We start from the raw sequence: 20,868 nt of genomic DNA, 5'->3' as shown, positions 1-20,868 counted from the left end.
TCTTGCCATCCTTGTCAGCCAGCACCAGCATGATTGGGATTGCCACCTACCCCTAGTAGTGTGGGGATACCGGACAGCAGTCCAGGAGAGCACCAGGTGTACACTGTCTGCGCTCATGTTCTGGTGTATCTGGTGTTTGGCCGTCCTCCCAAGCCAGAGGTTCCTAGGGAGGCCAGGATGGAATATCTGTAGCACCTCAGGGGTACTTGTGGGTTGATCACGATGCAGCTCGGCAGAACCAAAGCACAGGCAGCAGCTAACAAAATGACACCCGCATCCGGGGTCAGGACTTTACTGTGAGTCTACTGCCCCATCTGGAAGAAAGGACTATCTCCCAAGCTTGGAAGCTACTGGAAGGGGCCAGGAGAGGTGCTCGACTGCATCTTCAATGTTGTGTACTGGGTGCAGCCGCCTGAGTGGCAGAAGGCAGGGATCCTCACCGGGACTTGCTGGCACCATATTGGCCCTTGGCCACATCACCCAGTGAGACTGAGGGAAAGAGGTGATACTCCATGTGCCCTGCCTCTTCCCTCACCAAACCATGCATCCCTGGGAGGGCTACAGACACCCCCCGCTGTGCCCCAGGTGGCATCAACCACCACCAGGACTTTTGGGTTTTGTTGTGGATTCTAGGGATTGCTTGGGCTAGCTGATCCCTCAGGTGGGGGTAATGTGGTGCTCTGGCATTCCTAGCAACCAGCGCTTCTTATTGTTCTTGTTTTAAGATGCGTTTACGGTTTACGTGTTCAGTTGAATTATGGTGGGATGTTCAAGTTAATTTACTTTTGCTTGGGTTATACAGTTGTTCGCTTGTGTGTTTGTGCCACCCTGACTGTAAACAGAGTGTGTAATAATCACCTCCCCCATCTGTATGTGACTGAGTTAGTTCTCACCGAGCCATGGTGCTCTGTCTGTTATTGTGTTTGTCTGTCATAATGGACCAAATGCTCACTACGATATTGTTTTCCCTACAACTGAGGAGATTAAGTTTCCCCTGGATTCATCAGCCAAATTTAAAAGAAGCCATCTCTACTTTTGGAACCGAAATAGTAAAGGAGTTTTGACAGCAAAATGATGCAAACATTTTAGTTGCTCCATAAAAATCTATCATACACTTGTTTTCTTGTAGTTTCACACTAGCCACACATTGATGGAAATTAATTCCTCTTGGTTTAAGAATGCTACCCATTGATTTGGAAAGTGGGGGGTGGGGGATTGAAGTTGTGATCACTATGTTTACATAGTCAGCCATTAATGTTCTGCACCAGTTGGAACACAGAGACACAAACATGAATACCAACATCATCATAGCCAAAGGTGATGTAATTGCTGGCCTTACCAAGCAACTCATCAATGACTTGTCTTCTAGAATTTATTTGCAACCAATTGGAAAATTTTGGGGTCTTCAAAAAGAGGATAATCTGCTTTTGCTCCAGTTCTATGGGTTCTGAAGTGGTTAATTATACTTCTGTGGGGTGTGCAGATAGTCTTTGATGAGTAAGGTGTGCTGATGTGTAGGTGGGTTGTTTGGCTGCCTCTGCCTTTTGTTAGGTGCTCCTGCTGAAGATACTCAATGCTCAACCAGTATGAGTGGTCACGAGCCAGGGGTTTCAGTGACTTAACGAGTCATAGAATCACAGAACACTACAATCCAGAAACAGGCACCTCAGTATATCTAGTCTGTACCAGTGTGGTCTTCTGCCAAGTCCCAGCTACCTGTATCCATGCCATACATAGCTCTTACTACCTTTCTCATCCATGTACCTACTTAAACTTCTCTTAAATGTTACAAATGAACCCATCTCTATTACTTCCCCAGCAGTTCATTCCACACTCGCACCAACCTTTAATTTGAAGATGTTCAAATTCCCTTTAAGTATTTCTCCTTTCACCCTAAACCTATGACCTCTAGTTCTAGTCTCACCCAACCTGAGGGAAAAAGCCAGTATACATTTGCCCCATCCATTCTTCTCTTGTATACTTTGAATATGTCTATAAGATCTCCCTTCATTCTCCTATGCTCCGGAGAAAAAAGTCCTAACCTATTCAACCTACTCCTGTAACAGGTCCTCAACTCCTGGCAACATCCATGTAAATTTTCTCTGTACTCTTTCAAGCTTATTGATATCTTCCCTATAAGTCAGTGATCAGAACTACACATAATACCCTGAATTTGGCCTCACCAATGCCTTATACAACTTCAACGGAGGAATGAGGATTTTGCAAATTTTCAGGGAAAAGTTGAGAACATCCTTGAAGCATTTTCTCAAACCACCTGAAAATCTCATGCCATGAAGGAGCTCAGTGTCTGCTGTAGGAATCTGGAGTTAGGTATGACAATAACATGGCATGCTCATCAGAGCTGCTTCAGCATCACCAAAACTTAAGTGCTGGAGATACTGTCTTACTAATCTTGCTAACTGGAATTAGCAATGTTGATATCTCTCCAGTACCTTGAATTTCCTGGTGTAGGTAGTCCTGGTAGGCCATTATCTTCATGCTGAGTTTATGTCGTCTGTAGCATTCTGGAATGGTCAAGAAGTAAATGCTTTGAAGACAGTGGTCATCTGCAGTTACAAGTAGCAGTAGTGTGATCACTCGAGTCAAGTATGATATCCTCCAAAGGGGTTATTCCCTTAATAGAGAATGTCTGTGCGTAACCTTTTTATCATGGGGATGCTGGTACACGGACAACCACTTCACAATCCTTGACAGTTTGGGATCAGAGTCCAGTGGCATGACTTGCAAAGCGACTGGGGACCTTTCACTGCTGCAGCCTTCCTCCACCTTCACTGCCAATTGTGATATGTCGTCATCTTCTGCCAGCTCTACCGCTGAGGTCTTGGTTGGGTCACTCCTTGTCTGGAACCTCTCCCTTGATCATGCTCTCATGGGTGATCCCACCAGGAGCTAAGCTTCAGATGACATTGCTCTCGGGATCGGGAACTCACAAGCCTCTCCATCATGACAAGGTGATGATCCTTAGAGAAGACAGTTACAAGTGAAGTATAACTACAAGATCCACCTGGGAGCAGATTTCCTAGGAAGCTTATAGTGTCGGAATCAATCTAATACTACAAGGTCTATCCTGGGAAGTACTTCTCTTCAGAGAAATGAAGCAACTTTATGAATAAAAATCTTGTTTCACGAATACAACCTACTCAGATAAATATCTTCAGAGCATGCTATTACCCATGATGCTCTCCTCTCTGCTGACCTCCCAGAAGCAAGGTATTATTACTGCTGACGATCATATTACTCTGTGTCAGGCTGTTTTGAGGCAGCTGAGGCATTAACTTATACAAACTGGAGTCCCACTGCTTCTGAAGTTCATAAATTAACATCTTTATCACAAGCACTGTAATCAAAGCGTTTCCTAGCAATAGGTAAGAAAGCACTGAAAATGTATTATTTTATATGTATAGCTTTAGGAGCCATAGAGTACTACAGCACAGGAACAGGCTGTTTGGCCCATCTAGTCCATCCAGACCTGATCTACTGCCTAGTCCCAATTATTGACACTGGTTCAGGAGCCTAATAGTTGAAGGGTAATAACTGCTCCGGAACATAGTGGTATAGGACCTCTGGCCCCCATAGCTCCTTCCAGATGGCAGCAGTGAGAAGACAGCATGGCCTGGATGGTGGGGATCCTTGATGATGGATGCTGCTTTCTTACAGCAGTGCTCCTAGTAGATGTGCTCAATTCACTTTGAATCCAACCTTTATCCTAAACTTATGAGCTCTATGCATTCACTGTATCTATATACCTCATAATAAGGGAATAATTATAAGCCAATTAAAATCATACTTCAATAGTCTGTTTTGAGAAACCAGGTAAATTGATAAATTGATGGATTTCCATGTTTGACGTATATACATTGTTAAATGACCAACTGTCTCAGCAGTTGGAATTGAGTTCCATAATGAAACAATTTTAAGTAAGTTTATTGCCTACCACATTGCACGCACCCCTCTTTATCCCACCCTTGTCATTTACAAATCCTACCCTTGTTCTCATACTATTGAAACACCTTGCAGCAGATTCATTTCATGTTCAATATTTGACTATATCAAGTATTTATTCCCATCGCATTTTATTTTTAATTCCTTTTCCAATCTCATTGAATTAATTTCTTGCAAAAAAAAGTGCCAGTTAGAACAATCTCTCCTGTGAGTCAGAATTTTGTATGATTTAGATGTTTCTTTGACCATTTAACTTATAATCTAGTCTAACACTTCAGTTTGCTATTGATTAAGTGTGGCACTTATGCAGATGTTCTTTGAACTGTATGTCAAGCTGAATACTGGGCGTCAAAGATGGATTTCACCATTGAAGAGAAGCAAGGTAGGCTCCATATTTCTAGATCAACACTTACTTATTAAAGAGTTCAACGGAAAAAAAATTACCTACTCATTTTATACTCTTACTGTTTTAAGGATTTGGCTGTGTGTAAAAATTAGCTGCAGTGTTTCCCTAAATTAGGGAAAATAACAATAATAATAATAATAATAATAATAAAATAATAAATACTTCATTGATTCCCAGTAAATACTACATAACAAAATACTTTATGATCATATAGTGCATTAGGATAGATTAAGACCATTAAAGGAACCATCAAATTTAGGTTCCTTCCTTACTACTTCATTTTGATTCAATTCGTGACTAGCCAGTTTCATTTTCTTGGTCACATGTTTGCCAATATTTGTCAGTTTTTCCAATCATTTTGCAGCAACCCCACCTAATTCAAAGCTGTCATCATTCCACCTCCTCCAAAATTCATACATAAATATACCATTATCTTTAATGACTTCCAAAATGCAGCTTTCACTCTATTAATTTCTTGAACTTCAGGATAATTCCATCCAGCATTTAATTGACAAAACTCCTCCATTCTGCTGTACAATACAGAAACTACATTGAGCCAAACTTTAAAGGAATGAACAATGTTATGATATTGTGGCCATTAAAGTAATAGGCCTTTAATGGAGAATCATTCAATCTATTCTTCCCTCTGCAAGATTCATATCATTTGCAGAATCTTTGCAGCATTCCAAATTCAATCTTCAGGTCTTTTCAAACTGCTATTTTTGTGGGCTTGATGTAGATTGATGTTGAGGAATGCATTCTTGGTAACAGCTTTATTTAAAACAAAAACTCAAAATAACAACATTGTTATACTACACACAGAAGGTACCACCATGGCTATATTTTCCCTCTCTAGGGAAATCTGGACAGATTACTTTAATGGCCACAATATCATAATGTTGTTTGTTCTTTTAAAGGTTGGCTCAATGTTGTATCTGTATTGTATGACAGAATGAAGTTCAATAAATTAACAGGTCATAAACTTAGCTGCAGAAGTCAAATGATAGGCTTCAAATTATTTTTCCTGGCATGTCCATACGTTGACCAGTCAGCACGAACAATTTACATCCATAGACCTTCCTTATTTATTACTGACAAGTATCAATAGAACTTTCACATTAGTTTATTCCCCACCATGAACTTTATTCTGCTTGTATTGACCAAATGCAAGTTGAACATCATCTTGTTTGAGCTGTCAAAAGGAGTTATCAGGTACTAATTTTCATGGAGAAAGTTAATAGGAAGAAATCAAAATGTTAACACATTTTTATTTTAATCCAATACTGACAGTAAAAATGTATTATTGGATGCTTTCAAAGAATATATTTCAGTAACCTGTCATATCACTGGTTTTAGCTTGATTCTTAGAGTCTTTTTCGTGATGTTCCTTCATTTTGACAATGCGTCTATATTATTTTCAGTTCTACAAAATATCAGTTTATTTGTTATTATACCAAACTACTTGCTATCCAGCATCACAATGTGGCTGAATCCATATACTTACTTGAGCTTGGTGCTGGAAAACCACTATTTTTTTTATCAGTTGTTATTAAAGGCAATGTGTCTCCAGCTTTGGCTCTCAGTCTTCCTAGTGTCTTTCTACTCAAACATAGCCAGTACTTTTCAAAATACTAGGAGGAACTGAAAGCATAAATAGAGGGAAAGCAATTCCACTGGCTGTAGAGCTAAATATGAGGTTACCTTGTCTAAAAATGAAGTGCCTTGACCTGAAATGTTAACTCTCAATTTCTCTCCATTTGATGCTGCCTGACTCACTCTTTTATGTTGTTTCAAACTCTGCTACCTGCATTCCCTTATGTCCTCCCTGTGTAGCCTGGATTGAAGTTAGAAAAAACTTGTACACCCAAGCAATGGGGAAAAGTTTGGAACCCTTTCTCACCCCTGCATTTGATGCTGGATCAATTATTAACTTCAAATCTAAGACTGATAGATTTTTGTTAATCAAATGAAATGAAAAGCAAAAGAAAAAAGACAGATTGATGTTGGTGATGTGCCATATTCTAGTCGAATGGCAGAGGTTAAGATAATCCCATTCCTTGTTCCTCTGAGGGAGTATTCTGGAGTTATATGAATATACTGTAGCGGATACAAATTGAAGCAAGAACCAGTTTTCAGTTATTATTGTAACTTGCAAGCAGTAAATTGACATTAAAAGCATAGGCTGGTGCACAGACTCAGAGATATGATTTGCAAAATGTGACCATGAGATGTTTGCATATGGGTTGTGTTAACTGGCCCACATCAATGGAGGCAACTATGTGTTTAAGTAATTTACACCATTGTAACTAAGTTCAAGGAAGTTTGCAGTTAATTTGCCCAGCAAAGGTATATTTGAACATTCAGAGGTGTCTCCCACTATAGATATGCAATTCACAGAAAGCATTTTCAATCCAAAGTTTTGTAACTATTGAAATTGTATTGAATCACCTTCTATTACCATTGATCTTAAGGGTATAAAAATGTGATGCACTTTTGAGTTTGTGAGACACCATTGTGAGGATCTCCAGAAGTGTGTCTGCTTGTTGTGATGAAGAAAGACCTTTATATCACCAGCCTCAGTGTCTCTCCAGTGACTCACAATCACAACAGTTCCTAAATGATTTGAAAGGGAAAACAGAGCAAGAAATAACTCAGAGATAAAGGCTAAGGCCCTTTATGCCTGCTTTGCTGCTGCTTGTGCATGGGAGGGGGGAGCAGGGGAGACTTTGGGGTTCTAACATTATAATTGTCGCTCATTCTTTCGGGGCACTCTTCTTTCTTTCCTGGATGTCTGTGAAGAACAAGAATTTCAGGATGTATAATGCTTACATTTCTCTGATATTAAATGGAACAATTGAACTCTACCCATGATATTGTGATCCATATGTGGATCTCCTTCACAATGAACTTCTTTCTTCTTGTCACCGAGCTTCTTTCCTAATGTCTGGTTAGTCAAGCTCTCAGCAGCTGAGACTTTTCTTATACTATTGCCCTTGCTCTTAACAGGGTTTTTTGTTCCCCTCATTCATCATCATCTTCATCTAATTTTGTTCCTTTTAAGAAAACATTCTGGATACATTTTCCAGTCTTCAGTCTTTACATCTATGATCCTGAATTATTTATTGCTCTGCATTCTAGGGTCAAAGAACCAACAGGTCTCTCAACAGCTTCTGGCCTCTCAAGCCTGTTTCACCAAGCAGTAAGTACATGGATACCTGTTACCTAACTCAATACATCCATTTTGTCCTATAACCTATATCTGAAAAGAAAACCCACTAATCTCAGACATCAGATTTAAAGTTAACAATTGACTTAGAATCCAAACTTTGCAATATTGAAATATTCATAATTTCAAAACTTTGATTTCTAAAGCTGTAAGTTTTAGGAAAAAAAGTATCCTGCCTTTAGACCCTACAATGAACGGAATTGATTTTACATCATATACTCTATCATTTCTCTTTAATATAATGAAAACTTTGATTAAAAGCACCCCCTGGTCTTCTAAAATTGTGTGCATTCACACCTACTTCATATATTTTGTTTCCTGCATTTGCTCTTGATATTTGGATGTTAAGTGCACCTAGCCACTCCCAGTCTCATTGAATTTCTACATCCTCCAATTATTTTCCACTTACAAAAGCACTCGTTCTGTACCTTTAGTTCCAACATAAATGAAAGTACATTTATCTTAATGGAAACCAACTTTCCACGGTCTTATAGTTTACTAACATCACTGTTTAATGTAATGGATCCAATTTTTTACTAGCTATGCTATTTCACTGATTGTCAAATTTTGCTATGTAGCATCCCATTTTGTCACATCAATTAGTTACAAATACGGGGAAGAGTTGAAGCTCAAAACAGAACCTTGCGTGCCAGCGCGAGATCCATCATGCCGATTTTCCTACTTCTTTAGATGCTCTTAGACATTGACATAGTAACTCCAATTTCTTTGTTTGCTAAGGTATGTAGTTCTTCTAGCCGTCCACCATGGCGGAGGATCCGTAGAGGAATTGGCGTTAGTGTCCTGTCCCTGTAAGTTTTCTTTTACGTCTTCTGTCCAAGATTCGCGAGTCAATCGGGAGATTCCCGGAGGAAATAAAATCGGCAGAGATATACGTTGATGTCCCCGTCGCTTCCGTCATAAATTATATTTTGATTTCCCTTTTTAAATTGAAATTTAGCCCCTTCATAAAAATCGGGAGATTCTGGGGTTAAACCCTGCTCCAGACCTTAAAAGTTATTACTCAAAGCTGGGCAGTTGTAGCGAGAGCTTCTTCCATTGAATAGAGGACGGAGGGTTTGTCTACATAATTTGCAAAAGTTGTAAAATTCCCCACAATGTTATTTAAAGTTCAGCGGGGAACTTTCGTTGATTCTATTACTTATTCTCTAATATCATAAGCACAGCAAACCCACTGATAATTTATTGTATGCCGATTTGCGGTGCTGATTCTTAACTCGCGTGTTTGTCGCTGGCGACTTAGCATTAACAGGAATATAAAAATGGAAGTTTGCTCCTCCCTTTCCCGACTTGTAATTGTGTCTGACACTTTTCTACTTGAAATACCTCAAAGTACAAAATACTACGGTTGATCTTAATCTTGAAACAAAACACTGTACTTAACTGAGTGGGTAAGTCTTGAGTTCAGATCATCTCTTCAGCCACTGACGTGAAGTACAGGAAGACCTTTAGTCTGTAGAGGCTCGTCCCATTGATAAGTAATATCAAGCTGTCTCTTCTTGCTCCCTCTCCTCAAAATTAACGTCATATGAGATTTGTTTTGTGATTTCTCGTCTGAATAATTAGGTTCTTACTGAAAGATTATTGCAAAGTAATGTATTACCTGCAGTCGCCTGTTTACTAATGACTATTTAAAAGTTAGGTCTTGTCTATTGCTTTCCATTGGGTTCTCGGTGCCTGCTTCGGGGTTTTTATATCTGCATTGTATTTAGTTACAAACAAATTTTAAAAAACGTTTCATAATAAAATTCAAAAAACTTTAAACTACAGATCAGACAAGTTGGCGCTCCAGAATCGCCAAAGATGTCTCCGAAAACCGGCGGTCCTCCGGTATACCGCCATACGCGCGTTCTCTCCTCTCGGGAGGTCACTTGACGGGGTGCGGAGTTCGCGAGGGGAGCAGCGGCGCAGGCGTACTGTCGGATGACCCGGAGGGAGCCGGTACTGCTGGTGCTGTGGTTGCGGCCGCCATCTTGGCGGAGTTTTTTTTCCCTCCCCCGCCACCCCACCCCCCCCTTCCCTGCGCTTCAGTTTCGTGCGGCAGCAGCAGCGCGAGAGAGAGCACGTGAAGGCGGAGGTCTGCTCGAGTCGGCGTGCGGGACGAAGGCATTGCGGCCTCAGTGACGGCGGGGGGGAGGGAGGGAAGGGGTGGGGAGGCAAGGCAGCGGGAGCGAGCGCCAGAGAGGCGGCCCAGGAGATTTCGGATCGGAGAGGAAAAGCACCGGATAGCGCGTGTCCCAGCTGCCGGCCTCGGAGCTCGCACCCGCGCCAACCATGCCGTCGGTAACGTTACCAGCCAAGGAGAACGCGCTCTTCAAGCGGATCCTGGTGAGTGCGATCAGAGCTGGTGGGGGCGACCTCCCCCCCCCCCATAAGTTATTAACAACCAGGGGAGGGGGGGTTGCCGGCTCCACTCCCGCTCCCCATGCGGAAACTGCGGCTGCACCATTTTAGTGGCATTAAAACCCCTATCGTATCGCCGGCCGGCGTCTGTGTGAGTGTGTCTGCCCACCCTCGCTTCAGCAACGCCGCAGCCTTCGCCCTGCCGCCCTCGCCGCGACCGGCTGGGCCCTGCGCCAGCGCTGTTCACGTCCACAAGCCACTCTTCCTTGAATCCCGCTCAGCCGGTAGGACGATCTGTTTCTGCCGCTTGGCTTCGGGCCTGTAGACCGGGCAGCCTCCTCAAGAAGAGTTATCCATTCTTGCCTCGTCCTAGGAAGTAGGCATCCTGTACGGTTTCAAGTAGCCGTCTCTTGCCGGGCCTGGAGATTTCACCTTCCCCTGCCAGGCCAAGCCAAACACGTGAACGGTGCTTGGGCGTTGGATTAGAGGCCGGAACGAGGTTTAGAGTCGCTCTCTGCTTTTTGTTAGCGTGGCCCAGGCCTTGCAACACCCCTTTTGTTAGAAAGGGTTTGACTTTAAAAAAAAATAAATCCAATTTTTCTTGTGTTATGTGAATAGGCTGTGAATTAACTGTCTGAAATCGGGTAAAGCACATTTTATGCAGATGCTGATTCCTTAAACGTGAAAATAAACTTGCTCTGAGATAGATGGTTCTGCTCATCTAGAGTATACTGGTTTCGTAATCTCTATATGAAGTTATCCAGTGATTTAGGTTTATCGAATCCCAGATATATTATGGTTACCAGTGAAATTAAGAGGAAAGTGAGTGTGTTCAATCATTTTATATAATGTCTTGCATCAACTGTCTCCAGGAAAATAGAATTAATGCTGAAGTTGAGTGTGTAACTCATCTATACTCCAGAAATAGACTGGCTTAATGTGTAATAAAACAGAAGTTTTTGGTGTAGTTTTCCTGGTATGTAATGTTAATATAAATAATGTAATTGTAAAAATAATTAGGCAAGAAGTTGTTATGGTATGAATATGGACGCAAGTTAGAGCCTTTTTCTATAGAAAATATGTATTTAAATATTAAATGTTTTATTCACAATCCCTGTAAAGTATTGTCTTGATAATGTCTGAGAATTCTGATGATTAGCTTACCCCTCCTTTGCAGTTGTGAGGATGTGGTCACATTATTTGTGGAATTGTTAGGCTGTATGACCTGCATAATTCTAGGTTTATAAATAGTTAAATTAAATCTAATGTAATTGAAATGCAATATAAAAAATACATTTGTGTTAAGTTTCTCACTACCAAACACTGCCAAAAGTGATATCAACTTTACTAGCATTGTTTAATGGGATGGAAGTAACTTGATAATAAAGGATTTTGAGGAGGAAAGAACCAAAATGGATTATTGGATATTAATCATAAATTTCAGTGATATGGAGCATATATTGATCAGGACATTAACATCAACTTCCTACTTAGAATAGTATAATTGTGCCTATTTTGTCGATCGGAGAGGACAAATGTAGTTTCACTTTAATGTTTCAACTAAACTGCATGCCTCTTGCAGTAGAATTTGAACTCCTAACCAAGGCATAAACATTTACTTTTAAATTTAGGGTATCTCTTTTCTCTTGTATTTTACTTACAGTGAACTGAGATAGGGAGAAATGAAATTTCCAAAAACCAGAAGGTATTTAAGTATCCTGTCACAGATAAAGTTTCAGGTTAATCATAATTAATACTTATCATTCCGAAATGAGTAGCTTTACAGCAGAAATTTAGTAACGTTGCAATGGCAAATATTATTATGTTAGGCTTTTAAGTTTAAAAATAGAAACTGGGGGAAAGAAGCAGTTATATAAATAATATTGGATATATTATCACTTCAAAGAAAAGTGGGATTAAGCAAAGGCATAAACAACAGGAATTCTGCAGATGCTGGAAATTCAAGCAACATACATCAAAGTTGCTGGTGAACGCAGCAGGCCAAGCAGCATCTATAGGAAGAGGCGCAGTCGACGTTTCAGGCCGAGACCCTTCCTGACGAAGGGTCTTGGCCTGAAACGTCAACTGCGCCTCTTCCTATAGATGCTGCTTGGCCTGCTGCGTTCACCAGCAACTTTGATGTATGTTGCTTAAGCAAAGGCAACAAGGTTTAAAATAACATGGTTTGATTACTTTGGGGTTCCTTGAGCACGCTACTAGACAAGGTAAAAAAGAACCAATGGATGTGGAAGATGTTTGAGAAGTTTCTGAACAGGAGGTAATACTTTGGCTGCAGGGATCAAGTGGTATGTTTTGAAGCTTGCTGATGATACTAATAATCGAAGTTGGATTTTGATTATTAACAAGAATGAAATCACCTTTCTCACCATGTGCATAAGTTGAATATGCTGGTATGAAAATGGCAGATGGAATATAATGTAACCCATGTATATGCCAGCAAAGCAGACCATTTGCTGCATGAGATTGGATAGTGTTGCTCCTTAAAGGGATTTAGAAGTGTATCATGCAGATGCAGCAAGCACTTGAGGGAAAAGACAATGATAACCTTCATTACAAAAGGGTTGAGTTCATGACTAGGAAGTCTTAAGGCTTTTTGCAATTATTAAAGGCTATGATGAGTCTGCACTTGGAATCTTGTGTACAGTTCAGAAAGGATATTGTTTTAGTAAGTGTTTATTAGGCTGGTTCCAGCAATAGTGAATTTGCCAGATGAGGACAGATTAGATGGACAGTTTCTGTTCTCTGGATGTGCATAAATGCAAATTCTTAAATCCTCAATTGGCTTGCTGCAAGAAAGATTTCTGATTGATTTATCTGGGACCAGCGGGCACAGTTACAAAACAAGGGCCAACTGGTTCAATTTTGATTCAACTTTGTTCAACTAAGATGAAGAGAATTGCTTCACTCGGAGTGAGGGATAAAACCTTGAAATGTTTCACTCAAAGTCAAAATCAGGTTTGTCATTTGCACCAAGTACATGTGTACTCAGGCAATGAAAAGCATCACAGACACAGGAATCATACAAGCAGCACTCGCAAGTAAAGCATAAATTAAAGATAAATTGTACACAACCTTTTATAAGGAAAAATACAATTATAATGAAAAAACAAAGCTCCTTCTAGTGTAAAATGATCATAATGTTGCTAACAAGAGAGAATCTGCAGATGCTGGAAATCCAAGCAACACACAAAATGCCGGAGGAATTCAGCAGGCCAGGCAGCGTCTATGGAAAAGGTACAGATGACGTTTCGGATCAAGACTTTTCGGCAGGATTAATGTTGCTAAACTGTGTGATTTGGGTTATTACTCTTGGTTCAACAACTGAATGATTGAAGGAGCTGATCTTCAGCCTGGTGGTCTGGGACTTCAGGATTCTCTATCTCTTGCCTGATGGTTACCTCAGAAAGATGGCTAGATGGTGGACGTCTACAGATGTCGCTTAAGGCAGTACCTCCTGTAGATACTACCAATGGTGTTGATGTATTGCAGGAAGTCAATTACTATGCAGCTTCTGATATTCAGATCACCTTACCAGGCCCTGATACAGCCAGTCAAGGTACTGTCAAGATATTCTGATGTGTTATGGATTATCTATTGTGTACATTCAAAAGCAGAATAGTAGGTTTCTGGTTATTACTTCAAACCTTGATTACTTTAATGCTGGAAAATGGGATTTGATTTGCCATGCTATGCATGATTGGGTAGACTAGGATGGCCCTCGCTTCTGTTCTTAAATAAGTTTGGGATGGTGGATGAAGCGCTGTGATTTTATCATTTTATCAGGTGTAATGTAACAAATGCTAATTGCGAATAATGAAAATATTCTATTAAATGTACTAGGTTAGTGGCCTGATTGTGAATGTATTCTATTAATTTAGTGTGTATGAGGGCAGGAATAAGATGTTCATCCTTGCAAACCTGTTCTGGCATTTGGCTGAAATCAAAGTCATTATATCTTCTTTGCCTTCCTGTGTATTACCAAATTAAAATCCATTTCCAACAATACTTAATCTGAATAACCTCAAATCCCTTTGAGAGGATGGAATCCAGTTTTATGATATCCTTTATGTGTAAAATAATTGTTCCTGATCTCAGTCTTAAATAGCCTGAATCAAATTATAAGATTCACACTGTCGATTCTGTTGAATCGCACCGTCACTTAAAGTAGCACACACAAAATGCTGGTGGAACGCAGCAGGTCAGGCAGCATCTATAGGAAGAGGTACAGTCGACGTTTCGGGCCGAGACCCTTTGTCAGAACTAACTGAAAGAAGAGATAGTAAGAGATTTTCACCCTGCCCTCAAATTTACCTGGTCCATTTCTGACACTTCCCTCCCCTTTCTTGATCTTTCTGTCTCTATCTCTGGAGACAGCTTATCTACTAATGTCTACTATAAGCCTACGGACTCTCACAGCTACCTGGACTATTCCTCTTCTCACCCTATCTCTTGCAAAAATGCCACCCCCTTCTCACAATTCCTCCATCTCTGCCGCATCTGCTCTCAGGATGAGGCTTTTCATTCCAGGACGAAGGAGATGTCTTCCGTTTTTAAAGAAAGGGGGCTTCCTTTCCTCCACCATCAACTCTGCTCTCAAACGCATCTCTCCCATTTCATGCACATCTGCTGTCACCCCATCCTCCTGCCAACCCACTAAGGATAGGGTTCCCCTTGCCCTCACCTACCACCTCACCAGCCTCTGGGTCCAACATATAATTCTCCGTAACTTCCGCCACCCCCAACGGGATCCCACCAAGCACCTTTCCCTCCCCCCCCCCACTGCTTTCCGCAGGGATTGCTCCCTACGCGACTCCCTTGTCCATTTGTAACCTCCATCCCTTCCCACCGATCTCCCTCCCAGCACTTATCCTTGTAAGCGGAACAAGTGCTACACATGCCCTTACACTTCCTCCCTCACCACCATTCAGGGCCCCAGACAGTCGTTCCAGGTGAGGCGACACTTCACCTGTGAGTTGGCTGGGGTGATATACTGCGTCCAGTGCTCCCGATGTAGCCTTCTATATATTGGCGAAACCCGACGCAGACTGGGAGACCGCTTTGCTGAACACTGACGCTCTGTCTGCCAGAGAAAGCAGGATCTCCCAGTGGCCACACATTTTAATTCCACATCCCATTCCCATTCTGATATGTCTATCCACGGCCTCCTCTACTGTCAAGATGAAGCCACACTCAGATTGGAGGAACAACACCTTATATTCCGTCTGGGTAGCCTCCAACCTGATGACATGAACATTGACTTCTCTACCTTCTGTTAATGCCCCTCCTCCCCTTCTCACTCCATCCCTTATTTATTTTTTTTACCCTTTCTCTCTTTTTTTCCTCCCTCTGTCCCTGTCACTATAACTCCTTGCCTGCTCTCCATTTTCCTCTGGTGCTCCTCTCCTCCTGTCCCATGATCCTCTCCCTTCTCCAGCCTTGTATCCCTTTTGCCAATCAACTTTCCAGCACTTAGCTCCATCCCTCCCCTCCTGTCTTCTCCTATCATTTTGGATCTCCCCCTCCCCCTCCCACTTTCTTGTCTCTTACTATCTCTTCTTTCAGTTAGCCCTGACAAAGGGTCTTGGCCCAAAATGTCGACTGTACCTCTTCCTATAGATGCTGCCTGACCTGCTGCATTCCACCAGCATTTTGTGTGTGTTGCTTGAATTTCCAGCACCTGCAGATTTCCTTGTGTTTGCGTCACTTAAAGCATCCTGTTTATATGTCTTAATGATATAACTGAAGAATACAAGCCAGATTTATGCAGTCTGTTCTTATAATTTAATATTTTAATCTCTGGTACAACTTAAGTAAATCTATTCTATACCAACTTCTTGGTCAGTAGTCATTCAGTATTGAATGTACAAAACTAAATGTATTTTAGAAGGGGATTGGCTGAGGCATCATAGAACTGAAAAATTACGTTCACAGTTATACATTCAAATAACCCTGAAGAGGCCAATATTTCATTGGTTGCCTTGACTATTTGTACTTGTGCACTAGATTTTAGTAATTTGCCTAGTTGGGCACCCACTCTCTTTTTGACTGCTGAACTTCAAGCCATTTAGAGAAAATAATATCCAAAATGGGTAACTTTGTAATTTTTGAAAATTTAATTCTATTTGCAAAATATAATTCTGTGGAGAATCTTCTACTGCAGTGTTCACTGGTTGCAATTTTAGATGTTGACTTTATTCCATCCAAGTTATAGGATTCATGCTAGGACTACATGGAGGCTACTGTGTAATGCCATTTGACACATGCTAGAAATCAGAACAAGCTCTTTATCCCCTTTGCTTCAAATCTGAACAATTTTTGATCTATATCAGAAGTCTTGCCTCCAGCTCTGCTCTTTTCATAATAGCTTCTCATATAGAACTTAATTGTGTTCTGGAATTCTGTGTACAGACTTTCTCCTATTTATCAAATGGAATATTATCTCAGACTCTAGCAATTATTCAGATGTAACCTACCCATTGCAGCTTTATTTTAGCTGTCATCACCAGGTTCTGTGCTTGTCCATGAAAATGAAATTCCAGTCGCTAATTATTACATGGGTCCAACAGGTTTTAAAGCCAGCATGGCAGAACCGTACTTAGAAGCTTGCATAGATTCAGAGTGTCATCTAAAGCTATGATAAGCTTCATAGATGTGCGGTGGAGAGTATATTGACCGGTTGCATCAGGGTCTGGTGTGGAAACTCCAATGTCCAAGAGCTGAAAAGTCTACAGAAGGTAGTGGAAGCAGCCCAGTCCATTACTGGAAAAGTCTTCCACCATTCACATCTACAAAGAGTGCTGCTGCAAGAAAGTTGCATCCATCGTTCAGGCCATGCTCTCTTCTCGCTGTTGGAAAGCAGTACAAGAGCCTTAGCTCCCACACACCAGGTTCATGAAGTTATTCTCCTTTGACTTATCAGGCTCCTGAACAAGCGTGGATAACTTCAGTCACCACAACACTGAACTGATCATTGAATGCAACCTATAGACTCAATTTCAAGGACTCTGCTGCTCATGTTCTCGCTATTAGTTATTTACTGTTATTATTGCTGCATTTTTGCATATTGGTTGCTTGACAGTTTGTGTAGAATTTTTCATTGATTCTATTGTATACTACTGTGAATGCCTGCAAGAAAGTGAATCTCAGGGTAGGATATGGTGATAATAAACTTTGAACTTTGAAGCAATCTAGTTTGTTTTTTCTTCTTGAAACAATGAAATGATGCTTTGCAGTTCTTTCATCCTGAAGCACAATATTGGAAACAAACAAGCTTCGCACTTCAGACCTAGCTTTTGGGATGGTACTATTAGATCTTGAAGGCTTTTCTATCACATTTCATCATTTAACATTCTGTTTGAGCTACGAAGTTCCTTCCATTGAATTATTCTTAAACTCTTGGATGCCTTTGGTATTTAATCATCTTACATTGATGACCAGAAACAGAAGAATTGATTCCATAATTCTCGTTAGTATTCATTAGTTTTGGCTGTGTTTGTTTTTAACAGATGGACATTTCCCTTTACGAATCTTTTAATATATTTGAGAATTTTTCATGCTGGTTTTTATGTTATTACACTTCTCTATAGATCTTTATAGTTTTTGTAGTCCTCCAGTTTTCCATTTTTCTATGAATTCATGTCTGTGGCTTTGTGCTTTCTTGATCTTTTTCTTCAGTTACTAGAGTAGGTCTTGCATGATAATTGTACCTGAAGGTCAAGCACACAATTCCTTCCTTTTGGCATTGTTTTTCTTTCTTTTTAAATCTTTTTATTGAGTAAGTATACAAAAAAGGTAAGCCATATAAACATTAATACAATGTTAAAGTATAATAAAATTCCAAAAGATAACAATACCAAAAAGAAAATACTACAAACAATGTAATTTAAGCATAAGAAACCAAGATAACATAATAGTATACTAGATTTTATATATATCAATGGAAAAAAAAGAAAAAAAAAACCCCAAAAAAAAACCCACCGTGCAACTAACTAAAAGCAAAGCAAAGCAATGGGCTAACTTGAAACCAAACAGAGTTAAACTTAAAATCACGTCCTCAATCCCGACCTCCATTAAAACAGTGAAGAAAAAACAAGAAGGGTAAATATTACATTAAATGAAAATATCGAATAAAAGGTCCCCAAATCTGTTCAAATTTAAATGAAGAATCATAAAGGTTACTTCTAATTTTCTCCAGATTCAAACATAAAATCGTCTGAGAAAACCAAAAAAAGGTAGTTGGAGCATTAAGCTCTTTCCAATGTTGTAAAATACATCTTTTCGCCATTAAAGTAAGAAATGCAATCATTCTACGGGCTGAAGGGGAAAGATTACTAGAAATTTTAGGTAGTCCAAAGATAGCAGTAATAGGGTGAGGAGAGATATCTATATTTAATACCTTAGAAATAATATTGAAAATATCTCTCCAAAAAGTTTCCAAAGTAGGGCAAGACCAAAACATATGAGTTAAAGAGGCTATCTGCCCCGAACATCTATCACAGAAAGGATTAATATGCGAGTAAAAACGCGCTAACTTTTGGCATTGTAAAATGTATTGCACAGTAAATAATTGTATGATCCAATTGTCCATGTTGGGACTTATTGATGGAAGTTGTTTTTGCCATTTGACTTTGTCTAATAAATTGGTTTATTGTCACATGTACCAAGGTACAGTGGAAAAACTTGCATATTATTCATCCATATCAATGTCATTATAAAAGTGCATTGAGATTGTACAAGGTAAAGTAAGAGTGCAGAATAAAGTACAGAGAAAGTGCAGTTAGAAAATTACAACGTCATAACAAGGTGACTAAGGTCAGGAATCTTATTGAATCGTACTAGGGAACTGTTCAGAAGTCTTATAACAGTGGACTGGTGGTATGTGCTTTCAGGCTTTTGTATCTTTCACCCATTGGGAGTTGGAAGAAGAAAAGAACGTCCAGGGTGGGATAGGGTCTTTGATTATGCTGGCTGCTTTACTGCAGCAGCAAGAAGTGTAGACCAAATCATTGGAGGGGAAGCTGTCATGTCAAGCTGTGATCCATCCAGATAGGATCCTTTCTATATAAATAGAAATAGGTTAGGTTAGAAATTGGTGCATATAAATTGGTTAGGATCAAAGGGAACATGCCAAATTTCTTTAACCTTCGGAGGAAGTAGAGGTGCTGGTGAGCTTCCTTGGCTGCAGCAAAAAAAACAGGACGGCTATTTGTGATGTTCAGTCCTAGAAAGTTGAAGTTCTCAACCTTCTTGATCTCAGCTCTATTGATGTAACCAGGAGCATGCGCACCACCCCGCTTCCTGAAGTCAACGACCAGGTCTTTTCCCCCCCTCCCCCTTTTCCTTCTCCCTGGGCCTCCTGTCCCATGATCCTCGCATATCCCTTTTGCCAATCAACTGTCCAGCTCTTGGCTCCATCCCTCCCCCTCCTGTCTTTTCCTATCATTTTGGATCTCCCCCTCCCACTTTCAAATCTCTTACTAGCTCTTCCTTCATTTAGTCTTGATGAAGGGTCTCGGCCCAAAACGTTGACTGTACCTCTATCTAGAGATACCTGCTTGGCCTGCTGCGTTCACCAGCAACTTCGATGTGTGTTGCTTGAATTTCTAGCATCTGCAGAATTCCTCGTGTGTGGCCAGGTCTTTTGCTTTACTGACATTGACGGGAAAAGTTGTTGTAATGACATCTCGTTGCAAGGCTCTCTATCTCCTTCCTGTACTCCCAACACATTGTTATATGAAATGTACCTCGCTGTGGTGGTATCACATACTTAGTTTTGCTGTATAAATGCAGCATTGTTATTTGTAATCAACTTGGTGATAGCAAGTACTGTGGTGTAATCACTCACAGAATAAAAAAAAGTTTCTCCTGGATATTTTTATATGAATTTGCTTTTATATGAATCCTCAAATTTGATTGCCTGTTGAAATGATATTTTAAAAAGACAAATTTCAGTGAAGTTACAAATTCAGATTCCACAACCTGTGCAAGATGTAGTTAAAATTGTTCATTTTACCAAGGGTTGAATGCACAAAATTTGTTGGTGGTTCAGACTCTGTTGGTGGTTTCCATTCAGTTCACTATTACCTTGGAGCTTGGGATTTTTCTGTTTGCATGTAGTCAGTTGTGGAGATGTTGGGCAGTCACATGCATTGGTATGGAGACCTGTCATGATTTGTTTGCTATGTACACCCCTGAGTTTTCACTCTTGGGGAATTCATCTAAGTTCTTGGATGAAGTAATGTATTTTAACGTGGTTTCAGCCTTTTAAGGAGAAGGTTGGGCTAGAGAATTATTATTAAATCAACAAGAATTTTTTATGAAGTCAATGGCATTTGTAGTCTGATCTGAGACAGGTCAGAATCATGTTTAATATCACTGGCATATGTCGTGAAATTTGTTGTTTAGCAGCAGCAGTACATTATGATTTTAAAAAAACCTAAAAATTATATTAAGGAATATATTTAAAATATTAAAGTGCAAAAAGAGAAGGAAAAAAATTGAGTTAGTATACATGGGTTCATTGTCCATTCAGAAATCTGATGGTGGTAGAGAGAAGCTGAGAAATGTTGCATGTGTGTCTTTAAGTTCCTGTATCACTACCTTGATGGTAGCAATGAGAAGAGGATATATAGTAGGTGATAGGAGTCCTTCATGATGGATGCTGCTTTTCTGAGATGTCACCTTTTGAATATGTCCTCGATGTTCGGGAAACTAGTGCAAATGACGGGTCTGGCTAAGTTTGCAACTTTCTGCAGCTTTTTACCGATCCTGTGCATTGCCCCTCCTATACCAAATGACGATACAACCAGCTAGAATGCTCTCTGTGGTACATCTGTTGAAATTTGAGAGAGTCTTTGGTGTTATACTGTGATATGGCACTCAGTAAATGTAC

General features: G+C 40.2%; 1 protein-coding gene across 1 annotated transcript in view; it reads left to right on the top strand.

Annotated features, from left to right (window-relative positions):
* The first annotated feature begins 9,751 nt into the window (after nt 1-9,751).
* Nucleotides 9,752-20,868, top strand: part of naa15a (N-alpha-acetyltransferase 15, NatA auxiliary subunit a) — a 69,685-nt gene continuing 58,568 nt past the window's right edge. The window contains exon 1 of the mRNA XM_063046639.1: nt 9,752-9,941. Coding sequence (XP_062902709.1) covers nt 9,888-9,941 — 54 coding nt within the window. The 5' untranslated portion in view covers nt 9,752-9,887. The remainder of the gene's footprint in view (nt 9,942-20,868) is intronic.

This window comes from Mobula hypostoma, chromosome 4 (genome assembly GCF_963921235.1).
Source record: "Mobula hypostoma chromosome 4, sMobHyp1.1, whole genome shotgun sequence".
Taxonomy (NCBI): Eukaryota; Metazoa; Chordata; class Chondrichthyes; order Myliobatiformes; family Myliobatidae; genus Mobula; species Mobula hypostoma.
This window is presented reverse-complemented; position numbering and strand designations above follow the sequence as displayed.